At 28.9% G+C, this 14,948-nt stretch overlaps 1 protein-coding gene across 1 annotated transcript in view; it reads right to left on the bottom strand.

Moving 5' to 3' along the window:
- LOC101896128 (protein sevenless) overlaps positions 1-5,898 on the bottom strand; it is a 48,422-nt gene extending 42,524 nt beyond the window's left edge. The window contains exons 1-2 of the mRNA XM_059122446.1: positions 5,818-5,898; positions 1,170-2,254 (exon numbers count right to left, since the gene is read on the bottom strand). Of these exons, the coding sequence (XP_058978429.1) occupies positions 1,170-1,817 (648 nt within the window). The 5' untranslated portion in view covers positions 1,818-2,254; positions 5,818-5,898. The remainder of the gene's footprint in view (positions 1-1,169; positions 2,255-5,817) is intronic.
- Positions 5,899-14,948: the final 9,050 nt, after the last annotated feature.

Genomic DNA, 14,948 nt, shown 5'->3' on the forward strand with positions numbered 1-14,948 from the left:
TCCTAATATTTGCATCAGTTCTACGTTAGGTGTAAAAATGGACAATATCGGTTCACTCCTTCAAGTACCTCCCCCACAAATGGTCAAAATTTTGAATAATTACAACTCTCATAAAATGTGATATATGAGTCCGATTGTCTTCGAATGGCGCACATCCCAATATTTATATTAACCCAAGCTCTGGCGTTAAGATGAAGTATATCGGTCCACATCTTATGGTACCTCCCCCACAAATGGTCGAAAATTTGAGATATATATTTTCTGCACAGAAAGGAAGCAATAATCTAATTTTGAAAAACATGAGGCTCAAAGAAAGCGAAATAAGGATTAAACTCTTTTCAAATTTCACACATACAAATTATTTTTGCTAACACCAGATCTGTTTTGAAGATGATCCTATATATCTGCGAACAACTTCTGGCACCTCACCCACAAAGAGACACATTTTTCAATATTTTTATCTGTCATAAATTGCGAAACAACTCAGTGATTCTTTACAATTCCTATATCCATCTGCTAGAATAATATTTATATCATATTTATGTAGGTCCGATACGAAATTGACAATATTGACCCATTCTTTAAAAACCCACTCCATAGAGGGTGAAGAGAGCTGAGGGTATACATCTGTCGGCAAAGCCGACCGATACTTTTTTACTTGTTCTATAGAAAAATTGCTATCGGTACGATTTTTCTATAGAAAATTTGTTATCGGTACGATTTTTCTATAGAAAAATTGTTATCGGTACGATTTTTCTATAGAAAAATTGTTATCGGTACGATTTTTCTATAGAAAAATTGTTATCGGTACGATTTTTCTATAGAAAATTTGTTGTCGTTACGATTTTTCTATAGAAAATTTGTTGTCGTTACGATTTTTCTATAGAAAAATTGTTATCGGTACGATTTTTCCATAGAAAAATTTTTATCGGTACGATTTTTCTATAGAAAAATTGTTATCGGTACGATTTTTCTATAGAAAAATTGTTATCGGTAACATTTTCCTATAGCAAATGTATTATCAATAACATTTTTCCATCGATTTTTATTATTATCGATAACTTTTTTCGATCGATTTTTGTAATACCTGTGTTAATTTTTAAAACCTTGCAAACACACTATTTCAAAATTATAATTGCCTGCACTACATACGTTTTTCATTAACCTACCTCTTCAATGCAGGTCTGCAAACATGAATGGGTTACATTGCCCAACAGCCTCACCGTGCTGGCATCGTATTCATGCGCCGAGGCATCGTGGAGAAGTGTTGCATTTGTTAAATGGGTAAATAATTGGTTAATGGGCGACAGGTCATTATCGGCGGCGGCCGCGGCGGCAATGTCATTATGGGCATTGCCATCGTTATCTCCGGCAGCAGTGACGGCATTCCCAGACTGCATGGCAGTATTAACATTTGAAGTGTCATCATTATTGTTGTTGTTGTTATCATTTGAGCTGTCATTTGCAACAGCGAGAGCTTTGATGATAGTTGTTGGTGTTATTGGTGTCGTGGATGAGAGTCCGGTTGTTTTGGCCGCCACCGCCAATTCTGGCTGGAGATTATCTTTATCTAGTGTGTGATTTAATGATTGTGTCGCTGCTGTTGTTGCTGTTGTTGTGGCACACAACAAACATTGTAGCAAAATTAATAAATGAATTAAAATGATTTTCATAAATAACGGCATTGTGGCCGCTGCCGCTTCACCGCCATATTTTGATGGCTTTCCCGATGCTGCTGACACTGATAATTTTATGGTTGATTTGTAATTTGACATTTTCTGAATTGACATTTTGACATGTCTAAAGGCCATTGACATTTATGAGATTTAGTGATGATCCCTTTTGTTTTTTGGTTGGTTGTTGTCGTTTTTTTTTTAATAATTTTTTTCTTTAAATTTATTTTTATAACATTTCACTGCAGCGCTTCTAAATGCGGACCAAACGAAAATAAAATTGAATTCGAACATTCACTTTTAACAAAATTTTGTTTTTCTCAAAATTTATTCAAAATAATTTCCAACACTTGTCGATTTTAGTTTCAATATTTACGCGACCACTTGTTTTCGTTTCGTTATTTTTTTTGCGCCACTGAATTGTTGCCTTGCTTTAATTTATTAGTTGTTGTTGGTGTTGTTCTTATTGAATTGTTTTAAAAATGGCTTGAAATTGAAGCACGTGACAAAACCGGTATTGCAAGCGCTGCTGAGTTTATTTCAAGTCATTCTTCGATTGATTCAAAGGTTTGTCTTCCAAGCTGTAACAGAAAAAAAAACAGTTCTGTAGAGAAAAGTTGTCGATAACAACATTTCTACATTGAAAAGTTAACGATTTATTCAATGATAACCAATTATCGCTCAGAGTTATAAGTTATCGAAAAGTTTTATATAAAGACAAGTTTCGATAACAAATTTTCTATACAGAAAAGTGATCGATAACAACTTTTCCATGTAAAAAAATTATCGGTAACAACTTTTTATACAGAAAAGTTATCGATACAAATTGATCTATAAAGAAAAGTTTTTCTATATATAGAAAAGTTATCGATAACAACTTATCTGTAAAGAAAAGTTAACGATAACAACTTTTCTTTACCGAAAACTAATCGATAACAACTTTTCTATATAGAAAAGTTATCGATAACAACTTTTCTATATAGAAAACTTATCGATAACAACTTTTCTATATAGAAAACTTATCGATAACAACTTTTCTAGATAGAAAAGTTATCGATAACAACTTTTCTAGATAGAAAAGTTATCGATAACAACTTTTCTATATAGAAAAGTCATCGATAACAACTTTTCTTTCTTGTCTAATCGATAACAACCTTTTCTATATAGAAAACTTATCGATAACAACTTTTCTATATAGAAAACTTATGCGATAACAACTTTTCTAGATAGAAAAGTTATCGATAACAACTTTTCTAGATAGAAAAGTTATCGATAACAACTTTTCTATATAGAAAAGTCATCGATAACAACTTTTCTTTATAGAAAACTAATCGATAACAACTTTTCTATATAGAAAAGTTATCGATAACAACTTTTCTATATGGAAAATTTATCGATAACAACTTTTCTATATAGAAAAGTTATCGATAACAACTTTTCTATATAGAAAAGTTATCGATAACAAATTTTCTAAATTGAAAAGTTGTCGATAACAAATTTTCTAAATTGAAAAGTTGTCGATAACAAATTTTCTAAATTGAAAAGTTATCGATAACAATTTTTCTATATAGAAAAGCTATCGATAACAAATTTTCTATATTGAAAACTATCGATAACAACTTCCCTATATAGAAAAATAATCGATAACAACTTATTTACATTGAAAAGTTATCGATAACAAATTTTCTGTGTAGCAAAGTAATCGATAACAAACTTTCAATATAGAAAAAATAAAGATAACAGTTTATCTATGTAAAGAATTATCGATAACAACTTTTCTATATGGAAAAGTTATCGATAACAAATTTTTCTATATAGAAAACTTATCGATAATAACTTTTCTATATAGGACATTAATCGATAACAACTTTTCTTTATAGAATACTAATCGATATCAACTTTTCTTTATAGAAAACTAATCGATAACAACTTTTCTTTATAGAAAACTAATCGATAATAACTTTTCTATATAGGACATTTATCGATAATAACTTTTCTTTGTAGAATACTAACCGATAACTACTTTTCTTTGTAGGAAACTAATCGATAGCAGCTTTTCTATATAAAAAACTAATCGATAACAACTTTCCTATTAAGCTATCGATAACAAATTTTCTACATAGAAAACTTATCGACAATTGTGCTCTGCAGGAAAGTTGTTATCGGCAACTTTTCTCCATAGAAAAGTTGCTATCGACAAATTTTCTCAGAAGCAGAGTTGTTATCGATAATTTTTCTCAGTAGAACATATGTTATCGATAACTTTTTTCTGTGAAAAATCTGTTATCGGCTAATTATTTTTTTTACAAGAAAGTTGTTATCGTTGTTGTTTCTTTATAGAAACGCTGCTGTCTACAACTTTTCTCTATGAAAAATGTGTTATCGGCTATTTTTCAAACAAAAGCTTTTATTATCGATAACCTTTATCCGTACAAGTGCTGGTTTTGACAACTTTTTTTCTTTAAACAGGTTGTTATCGGCAATTTCTCTCCACAGAAAATGTATTGTAGCTAATGTTACTCCACAGGAACGTTGTTATCGGTAACTTTTCTCCATAGTAATGTTGTTGCCGAAAAATTTTCACCATACCAAAATTATTATCGGTAACTTTTTTTCGTAGAGTAGTAGTTATCGTTAATTCTCCTCTTCCGGAATGTTGTTATCGACAACTTTTCTCTATGGGAAAGTTGTTATCAATACCATTCCTCTTTGGAAACATTGTTATCGGTAACTTTTCTCTCTGGAAAAGTTGTTATCGATAACTTTTCTCTTTGGAAAATTTGTTATCGGCAATTTTTATCCATGGAAAAGTAGTTATCGATAACTTTTCTGGGTAGAAACTTTGTTATCGGCAACTTTTCTCTATGAAAAAGTTGTTATTGATAACTTTTCTTATTGGAAACATTGTTATCGACAAATTTCCTTTTTGAAAAAGTTGTTATCGACAACTTTTCTCTTAGAAAAATTTTTTATCGGTGACTCTTTTCTATTAATAAGTGGTTACAGAACACTTTTCTGGGTAGAACCTTTGTTATCGATAAATTATAGAAATATTGATCGTATTTCTTTGCAGAAATTATGTTATCGATAACGTTTCTTAATGGAAAAATTGCTATCCATAGATTTTCTTCACAAAGGAAGTTGTTATCGATAAATATTCCTTATGGAAAAGCTGTTATCGGTCACTTATCACTACGGAAAATTATTTATCGATATCGTTTCCTGCAGAATCATTTATTTTCATTTATTTTGTCTTTATTCAGTTGCAGGGTATTTTGTAGCCGTTTTCTTCGAACTATCACTTGTTTCGTTTTTAATTAAATCCCAAGATGGCTTAGACAAATACATGACATCAAAACATCGAGTCGCTGTCACGTCTCCTTTAATTGCCAAAATTGCAGTGTTGTTCTATTCACGTTGATCATTGTTATTTTTATTAATTAATTATTTTTTATCATTTATTTATAAATTTTATTTTCGTATTGATGCACAATTCTAGGCTTTCAAAAGAAATTTATTTTTTTCACTCTCTCTCCTCTCCTCTCCTTCTCGTCATTCGAACATTTTGTGTGAAACATGCCGGACACATTTTTCTACACCCCTCCTCCACTGAATTGATTCAATTAATAATAATCACATAATTTTGTTTTATTAACCATATTTTTTTTATTTTCAATTTTTTACGCATTCTCGCCCATCTCACTGCGGGACATGGGGGATGAGGGAAGTCAATGGCTATGGAATGTACAACATGTGGATGCGAGTTGACATGGCCCTCTTTGCGGCAACATAAATATGATTTTATTAAATCCCAGTCGTTGTTGTTTCTGCTGCTGTTATTGTGGTTCCATGCATTCAACCTCCCCCACCCCCACAAGGGGAAAGATAATTTTTCATAATTCATTCTCTTTGATGTTCGACCACAAAACATGCAGAGGCGCAAATAAAAAAAAACAAGAGATCAATCCACAATTTCCATAAAACTTGGAGGCCCTCACTCCCGCTCTTCTCGCAAAACACAAACAACAACAAAAACAAATCACGAAAATTTATCCATAAATTTTATTCTGGTGACCCATTGACAGGTAATTAAGTCAACATTCGCAATCTCAAGTTCGATGCGATTCGCCCTTCGCCAACGTACCGTAACAGTTCGCCGCACGTCTCCGATAGATATCTTATCGCTATCGCGCTTGTATCGCAACTGATCGTCTCAAGTAAGTTGGGCTTACTTGTTATACTTGACTGACTGGCGAGAGTAGCTCAAACCAAAACAAAGTTGAAGCGTTCAACGTCACATTACCGTCCATCCAATATTGGATTACTGTTGTTGTTGTTGTTATGGTTGCTATTAATGCTTGGAGGGTTGGACTTGATTTCAGTGTGTGTCACATTATGTTGTTGTTGTTGTTGTTTTTGTCTTTTTTTCTGTTTGTCTAGCTGTTTTAGGGGTTTGAGATACTCTGTTTGTTATTTGAGCTTTAGTGTCTCTCTCTTTCTCTCACTTTCAGATAAAACTGTGCTCAGTTGGGAAAGAGAGAAACAAATTTCCATAAAAAAACTTCATTAATACTAAGTTTTCTTTAGAGAAAAATTATCGATAACTACACTTCCATAGAGACAAGTTATCGATAACAACTATTCTACATGGAAAAGTTATCAATAACAACTTTTCTATATCGAAAAATTATCGATAATCACTTTTCCGTATAGGTTAGTTGTCCATAACCAATTTTCCATACAGAAAAGTTATCGATAATCACCTTCAATACAGAACAGTTATCGATAAAAAATTTTGTATTCAAAAAAGTTATCGATGGCCACTTTTTGGTATAGAAAAGTTATCGATAACAAATTTTCCGTATAGAATATTTATCGATTGCATCTTTTTAGTATAGAAAAGTTATCAATAGCAACTTTTTTTATATAGAAAGGTTAACGATAACAACTTTTCTATATAGAAAAGTTATCGATAACAACTTTTCTATATAGAAAAGTTATCGATAACAACTTTTCTATGTAGAAAAGTTATCGATAACAACTTTTCTGTATAGAAAAGTTATCGATAACAACTTTTCTGTATAGAAAAGTTATCGATAACAACTTTTCTATATAGAAATGTTATCGATAACAACTTTTCTATATAGAAAAGTTATCGATAACACATTTTCAATATAGAAAAGTTATCGACAACAAATTTTCAATATAGAAAAGTTATCGACAACAAATTTTCAATACAGAAATGTTATCGATAACAACTTTTCTATATAGAAAAGTTATCGATAACACATTTTCAATATAGAAAAGTTATCGACAACAACTTTTCTATATAGAAAAGTTATCGATAACAACATTTCTATACAGAAAAGTTATAGATAACCACATTTCTATACAGTAAAGTTATCGATAAAAACTTTTCTATATAGAGAAGCTATCGATAAAAAGTTTTCTATATAGAAAAGTTATCGATAACAACTTTTGTATATAAAAAAGTTATCGATAACAACTTTTCTATATAGAAACGTTTTCGATAACAACTTTTCTATATAGAAAAGTTATCTATAACAAGTTTTTAATATAAAAAATTCATCGATAACCAATAGAAAAGTTATCGATAACAACTTTTCAATCTAGAAAAGTTATCGATAACATTTTTTCTATATAGAAAAGTTATCGATAACAACTTTTCTATAAAGGAAAGGCATCGATAACAACTTTTCTATATAGAAAAGTTATCGATAACAACTTTTCCATATAGAAAAGATATCGATAACAACTTTTCCATATAGAAAAGATATCGATAACAACTTTTGTATATAGGAAAGATATCGATAACAACTTTTCTGTATAGAAAAGTTATCGATAACAACTTTTCCATATAAAAAACTTATCGATAACAACTTTTCTATATAAAAAGTTATCGATAACAACTTTTCTATTAAGAATAGTTATCGATTACTAATTTTCTATAGAGAAAAATTATCGATACCAACTTTTCCGTATATGAATGTTATCGATAACAACTTTTCTATACATGAAATCTACCGATAACAAATTTTCTCTAGAGAAGGTTGTAGATAACATTTTTCTCTTGCGAACCTCTCCATTTTGTCATGGCTAAACCTTAAGCTTCTTACACTTCTTCCCATCTCCCTTTATTCTCCACTCCCTTAAATACCCATATCTTTAACAACGTTTCCTATTGGCTTCCTTAAACTAATTTTCAAATTTGATTGCCATTTGAACGGAAATTAAAAGTGTTCCGCCGTGAATGACATTTGTCTTTACCTAACCCCAACCAGATGAAAAAAAACGAAAGTGAGAGGGGAAAGGAGGAACTGCCAACAGGTATTTCCACCCATACATTGAAAAAAAAGGAAAATCTATTGAATCGTTTCTGACATTTAAGTCAACACCACTTGACTTTCCTCCCTCCCCCGCCCCAAGGGTAAGGAAGCCAACATCATCCTGCCCAGCTGTAAATGATAAGCTGGAGTGGGGAAAGGAAAAAAAAACAAACACGAGAAGATACCAAGTGGCGGAAATCGAGCTACTTAAATGCTCAGTATCTTTAGACAACGTCCTGTGTTTTATTTGTTCACTTCGATGTGAAACATTTCATCTTCCCCCAATGAAAGTTTGGCTGTCGAACGGAAACGGAAATCACTTAAGTCGGGGGCGGTTCTCTTCAATATTTTGGGGGGCGCAATATGTTACGCGTTATCTATTACTTTTTATGTAGAAAAACTGATATCGATAACTTGTCTCCAAACGGAAAGTTGTCATCGATAATATTTTATATGGAAATTTTATTATCGATTTTCTTTTCTGCATGTAGTGGTCACTATCGATATCTTTTCCTCCTAAAAATCGTATTATCGATATTATATCCCTCTGGAGAAGTTCTTACCGTCAACTTTTCTCTATGGAAATATTTTAATGGAATGTTTTCCTACAGAGAAAAATTGTTATCTTTAACTTTTTTTTCCCGTAAAAATGTTATCGATATTATTTTTCTCTGGAGAAATTGTTATCGACAGCTCTTCTCTATAGAAATTTTGTTGCAGACAACTTCCCTTTAAGGAAATATTGACATCAAAGAGGTGGTTATAGATAAATTTTCTCTCCCTGTCGATAACTTTTTTTCTCGGGAAAATTGTTATCGATATATTTTCCCTCCGCAGAAGTTGTTATCGGCAATTGTTCTCTACAGAAATGTTGTTTTCGACAACTTAAAGGAATAGAAATTTTGCTATCGACAACTCCTCTTTTTAGAAATATTGATATCGAAAAAGTTTAATTTTCTTTACCGATAACTTTTCTCTCTGGAAATGTTGTTATCGGTTAGTATACTCACTGTGTAAACTGTTATCGACATTATTATCGGTAGCGTTCTTTACATAAACAATTATTATAGATTATGTCTCTATACATAAAATATATCGATAGCTTTTTTATCTAAATTGTTATCGATAACTTTTGTACCAGAAAAAAATTTTACCAATAATTTTTCATTATGAAAAAAATTTTATCGATAACCTTTCTCCTCGGAATTGTTGTTATCGAAAAGTTTTTTCCTCGGAATTGTTGTTATCGATAAGTGTTTTCCTCGGAATTGTTGTTATCGATAAGTTTTCTCTCGGGAATTAACGTTATCGATACATTTTCTTTTTTAACTATTGTTATCGAAAGGGTTTTTCCAAATAAATCCTGTTCTTTGCTCCAGTGAGAAGTTGTTATCGATAACATTTCTCTCTGTAAATGTTGTTGTCGGTGATTTTTCTCGCTGTGTAAACTGTTATCGACATTATTATCGGTGACGTTTCTATACCAAAACATTTTTATAGATTATATTTCTCTTGTTGTTATCGATAACTTTTTTCTCTGGAAACGTTGTTATCGATTATTTTTGTCTGTGTATAAGTTGTTATCATTGTCAAAACTTTTCTACCAGAAAACAATTTCATCGATAAATTTTCTCCCCGGAAATCTTGTTATCGATAACTTTTCTCCTATGAAATGACGTTATCGATTAATTTTCTTTTTTTTAGCTATTGCTATCGAAAGGTTTTCTCTAAAGAAAATCTGTTATCGATAACTTTTCTCGCTGAACAAATTGTTATCGATTATTTTGTTCCCGTGAGAAGTTGTTATCGACAACATTTCTCTTTGGAAATGATGTTATCGATAATTTTTCTCGCTTTATAAACTATAGTCGACAGTTTTTCTTTAAAGAAACGAATGTTATCGAAATTTTTCCTCTATCAAAATGTTGTTATCGGCAACTTTTCTTTGTCAAATTCATTCCCCTTGGTTAGTCATACCCTTGTTTTGTTTTGAAGTTCCCCTGTAAAGAAAAACAAGCCAAGGAAATGGCAAATCGTGTTTCGTTGTTTTTATCTCTCGCTCTTTCCCAAATTCTTTAATTTGATTTTAGTCATTTACAAATTACAAGGTTTTTGTTATTGTTACAACAACAACAAAAAAGCAAACTTTTACATTTTGTAATTAAATTTATTTGCCCCGGCATCCTTCCCCCCAAACGTATTTTTTCCGCTTTTCTTTGAACTCGCGATAACTTAGTTTATTAACTCTTTATTGTTTTTTTTTTCTTTTTTGTGCTGAAAGTTACATTGGATCAAAAGTGAATGCTATTTTTTATTGGATATATTAAGTATACAAATTTCTTTTGTTCAGAGACTCCCAATGAAATTTGACGGCGAATGATTCTCCCTTTGACACTTTCCCCAAAAAATGAATAATAAAAGGAGATTTTGACTTGGATTGGAGATATGTTAAATTAACAGTAAAAAAATTAGACACATAATTTTCACGTAAAGTACATAAACTTCGAATGTGATTTTTATGAAAACTATTGTACCTAGCTCTATGGTTATTTCTGAGATCTATAGTGAAATTTTGTGTAGAATATTTCTTCTTTTGACAATTTTCATCTAGAAGAAAATTTTATGTTACTTTCAGGCCTAAACTTGAAAAAAGTCAGAGGAAAAATTTGATGAAAAAAAATTAGAGAATATTTTTGGTTATTTTTAAGGAGTTTTGATGCGAATATTTTTTCGATAAAAATGAAAATAGACATTTCTTTTCTTTGGTGACTTATAGTGAAATTTGATGGAGAATAATTCTTCCTTTGACACTGTTTTTAAAAAATGAAGTATAAAGGGAGATTTCGACTCGGATTGGATATGTGTTAAACTAACAGTAAAAGAGGTAAATACATAATTTTCTCTTGTAATACATAAATTTCGAAAGCGATTTTCGTAAAAACTATTATACCTAGACATATGATTTATTCCGAGACTTGTAGTGAAATTTTGTGTAGAATATTTCTTCTTTTGACAATTTTCATCTAAAATGAAATTTCATGTTACTTTCAGGTGTCAACTCGAAAAACAAAATCCGAAGAAAAATTTGATGAAAAAAATTGGGGAATATTTTTGGTTATTTTTTATGGAGTTTTGATGCGAATATTTTTTTGATATAAAATGAAAATAGAGATTTCTTTTCTTTGGTGACTTATAGTGAAATTTGATGGAGAATAATTCTTCCTTTGGCACTTTCCCCAAAAAATGAATTATAAAGGGAGATTTTGACTTGGATTGGGAACGTGTTAAATTAACAGTAAAAAAGTAGACACATAATTTTCTCTTGAAATACATAAATTTCGAATGTGATTTTCGTAAAAACTATTGCACCTAGACATAAGATTTATTCCGAGACTTATAGTGAAATTTTATGCAGAATATTTCTTCTCTTGGCAATTTTCATCTAAAATAAAATTTTATGTTACTTTCAGCCGTCAACTCGAAAAAGGTCCGAGGGAAAATTGATGAAAAAATAGTTACTATTTTGGGTTTTTTATGGTGTTTTGATGCGAATATTTTTTGATATAAAATGAAAATAGAGATTTCTTTTCTTTGGTGACTTATAGTGAAATTCGATGAAGAATAATTCTTCCTTTAACACTTTCTCCAAAAAATTATCTGTAAAGGGAGATTTTGACTTGGACTGGATATGTGTTAAATTAACAGTAAAAGAGGCAAATACATAATTTTCTGTTCTAATACATAAATTTCGAATGTGATTTTCGTAAAAACGATTATACCTAGACATATAATTTATTCCGAGACTTATAGTGAACTTTTGTGTAGAATATTTCTTCTCTTGGTATTTTTCATATAAAATGAAATTTTATGTTACATTCAGGCGTCAACTCGAAAAAAGTCCGAGGAAAAATTTAATGTAAAAAATAGGAAATACTTTTGGTTATTTTTTATGGAGTTTTGGTGCGAATATTTTTTTGATATAAAGTGAGAATAGAGATTTCTTTTCTTTAGTGACTTATAGTGAAATTTGATGGAGAATATTTTTGTCTTTAATGTCATCCTTCTGAGATGATGTTTTGTTGAAGATTTTTGCTTAAATTCACACAAAGTATGCCCTTTGAGATGAAAAAATTGCAACCAATTTCAGACTGCTGTCGTTTCTAAGCCACTCGTCCGACAGCTAGTAAAATTATTCCACTGACAGCTCATTATATTGTTTACAAGCGTACAAAAGCATTTTGGTGAGAATTTTCCAGAACGGAAGTTATTTGTGATGGAATTCAAGCGTGTGATAGTGTGATTTCTTTTCGTCTAAGCGGAATTTTTAACCATATTTGCAAAAAAGGACCAAAAAGACCCCTTGTTGGCTCGAATGAGGGTTAAAATTTTCCACCAGAATAACCTTCGTATTTTTCGCTGCAACATTGCCGAAGACAGTTTATGCCTAAAATACACAGATTCCATGGAATCTTTATTGGAATATTTCCAAAATTGTGGAAAAGGGGAGGGAGACTTGCCCCTCTCTATTTTGGTTACTTTGCAAAGTAAACTTTCAAAACATGTGGCTTCTTTTTTTAGCTCTTTGTTCCCTGTAAATATTTTTTTTTTTTTGCCCAGATTTATTGTTCTTTTTATTGTGTTCCAAAAAAGGGGGAGGGTGGAGGTTGGGTAAAGGAAAATCAATAACTTTTTATTTGACTTAAACACTTGTTTTAATTTGTCGATAAATTCCTTTGCTTAGCTTGTTTGGTTGACTGTGACAGAAGTTATACCAAATCGCCTTTCATCCATTCTTTCCCCCTTAAGCCTCACCCACCCCCCGCCCTCTGCTTGGGCCCATACAAATAAAAACCAATTACTTTTCAATTTTCTTCCAAACATATTAGACATCAAATCAAATTAGCAGACGTAACCAATATTCCATTCGGCCTTTGTGGCCAATGCTATGTTTGTTGTTTTTGTTGCTATTGTATATCCTGCAGCTGTTTTTTTTTCCAGCCAAGCCATGAGATTTGCCCCCCAACCTCAAAGCCATACACAAAATTAAATTCGATTTGAGGCCATGAATTGTCATATCTTTATATCCGCAAAAAGGAAGGGAGGAGGTGTGGAGGCTAGCAAGGGTGGCAGATATGGAAACACAGATTTTCGGGCAAAATTTTGCCTTTTTGTTTTGAAAATTAACATATTTTCCCAGTTAATTCTCATATTTTATCAAATTAGGTGGCAAACTCAATTCAATTGGAAATTTTTGGGTTCTTCTCAGGCTCTTCTGCCCCCTCTCCCCTCGAAGATAAGAGAATAAAAACAAAAACATTTAAAAGTTTATTGTGACCCATAAAATCCTCGACAACTGCATAAATTTATTGTTTTTGTTGTTGTAAAGGGTATTACTGGGGTGGAACTAGAGAGGAGAGATATGAAGAGAAATAGGATGAGAGTAAGAAAAAATTGAGAGATTATGGAAGAGAATAAAAAGAAGTATTTTTTGAAGATGAGAAACAATTAGAAATTAATAAAAAAAAACAAAAAATTATAAAATATAATATAATATAATATAATATAATATAATATAATATAATATAATATAATATAATATAATATAATATAATATAATATAATATAATATAATATAATATAATATAATATAATATAATATAATATAATATAATATAATATAATATAATATATTAAAAAAAATTAATTAAAATTTATTTTATTAAAAAAAATAATTTTAGTTATTTTATTTTATTTATTTTTTTTTTTTTTTTTTTGAATTTTTTAATAAAAAAATCAAATTTATTCCTAAGAAGCTTAAAAATAATTCTAATAACTTAAACTATTAAAATTAAAAAAATAAAATTTATTTTATTAAAAAAAATAATTTTAGTTATTTTATTCTTCTTTTAATTTTTTGAAAATTAAATTACATAGAACTACAAATATAAATAATAATAATATTAAAAAAAGTCAAATTTATTCTTAAGAAATTCAAAAATATTTAAGAAAAATAATATATTAAAAAAAATTCAAATTTTTTCTTAAAAAAATAAAATTTAATTTATTAAAAAAATAATTTTAGTTATTTTATTCTTTTTTTAATTTTTTGAAAATTAAATTACATAGAACTACAAATATAAATAATAATAATAATAGTTAAAAAAATCAAATTTATTCTTAAGAAGTTCAAAAATATTTTAAAACAATAATATATTAAAAAAAAATAAAAAAATTCAAATTTATTCTTAAGAAGCTCAAAAATAATTCTAATAACCTAAAGCTTTAAAATTAGAAAAAAAAATAAAATTATTTAATTTAATTTTTATTAAAAAAATTAATTTTAGTTATTTTATTATTTTATTCTTTTTTTAATTTTTTGCGAATTTTAGAGAGAAAAAATAAAAATTACATAGAACTACAAATATAAATAATAATAATAAGAATAATAATAATAATAATAATAATAATAATAATAATAATAATAATAATAATAATAATAATAATAATAATAATAATAATAATAATAAAATAATAAAATATTAATAATAAAAAAATTAAAAAAAATTCAAATTTATTCTTAAGAAGCTCAAAAATAATTCTAATAACTTAAAGTTTTAAAATTACAAAAAAAATAAATTTAATTTTTATCGAAAAAAAAATATTTTATTTTTTATTCTTTTTTTTAATTTTTTTGCGAATTTTAGAGAGAAAAAATAAAAACTACATAGAACTACAAATATAAATAATAATGATAATAATTAAAAAAATCAAATTTATTCTTAAGAAGTTCAAAATATTTAAAAAAAAATAATGTATTAAAAAAAATTAAAAAATTTAAATTTATTCTTAAGAAGCTCAAAAACAATTCTAACTTAACGTTTTAAAATTACAAAAAAAAAATAAATTAAATTTTTATTAAAAAAAAATA

This window comes from Musca domestica, unplaced genomic scaffold, assembly GCF_030504385.1.
Source record: "Musca domestica strain aabys unplaced genomic scaffold, Musca_domestica.polishedcontigs.V.1.1 20, whole genome shotgun sequence".
Classification (NCBI taxonomy): Eukaryota; Metazoa; Arthropoda; class Insecta; order Diptera; family Muscidae; genus Musca; species Musca domestica.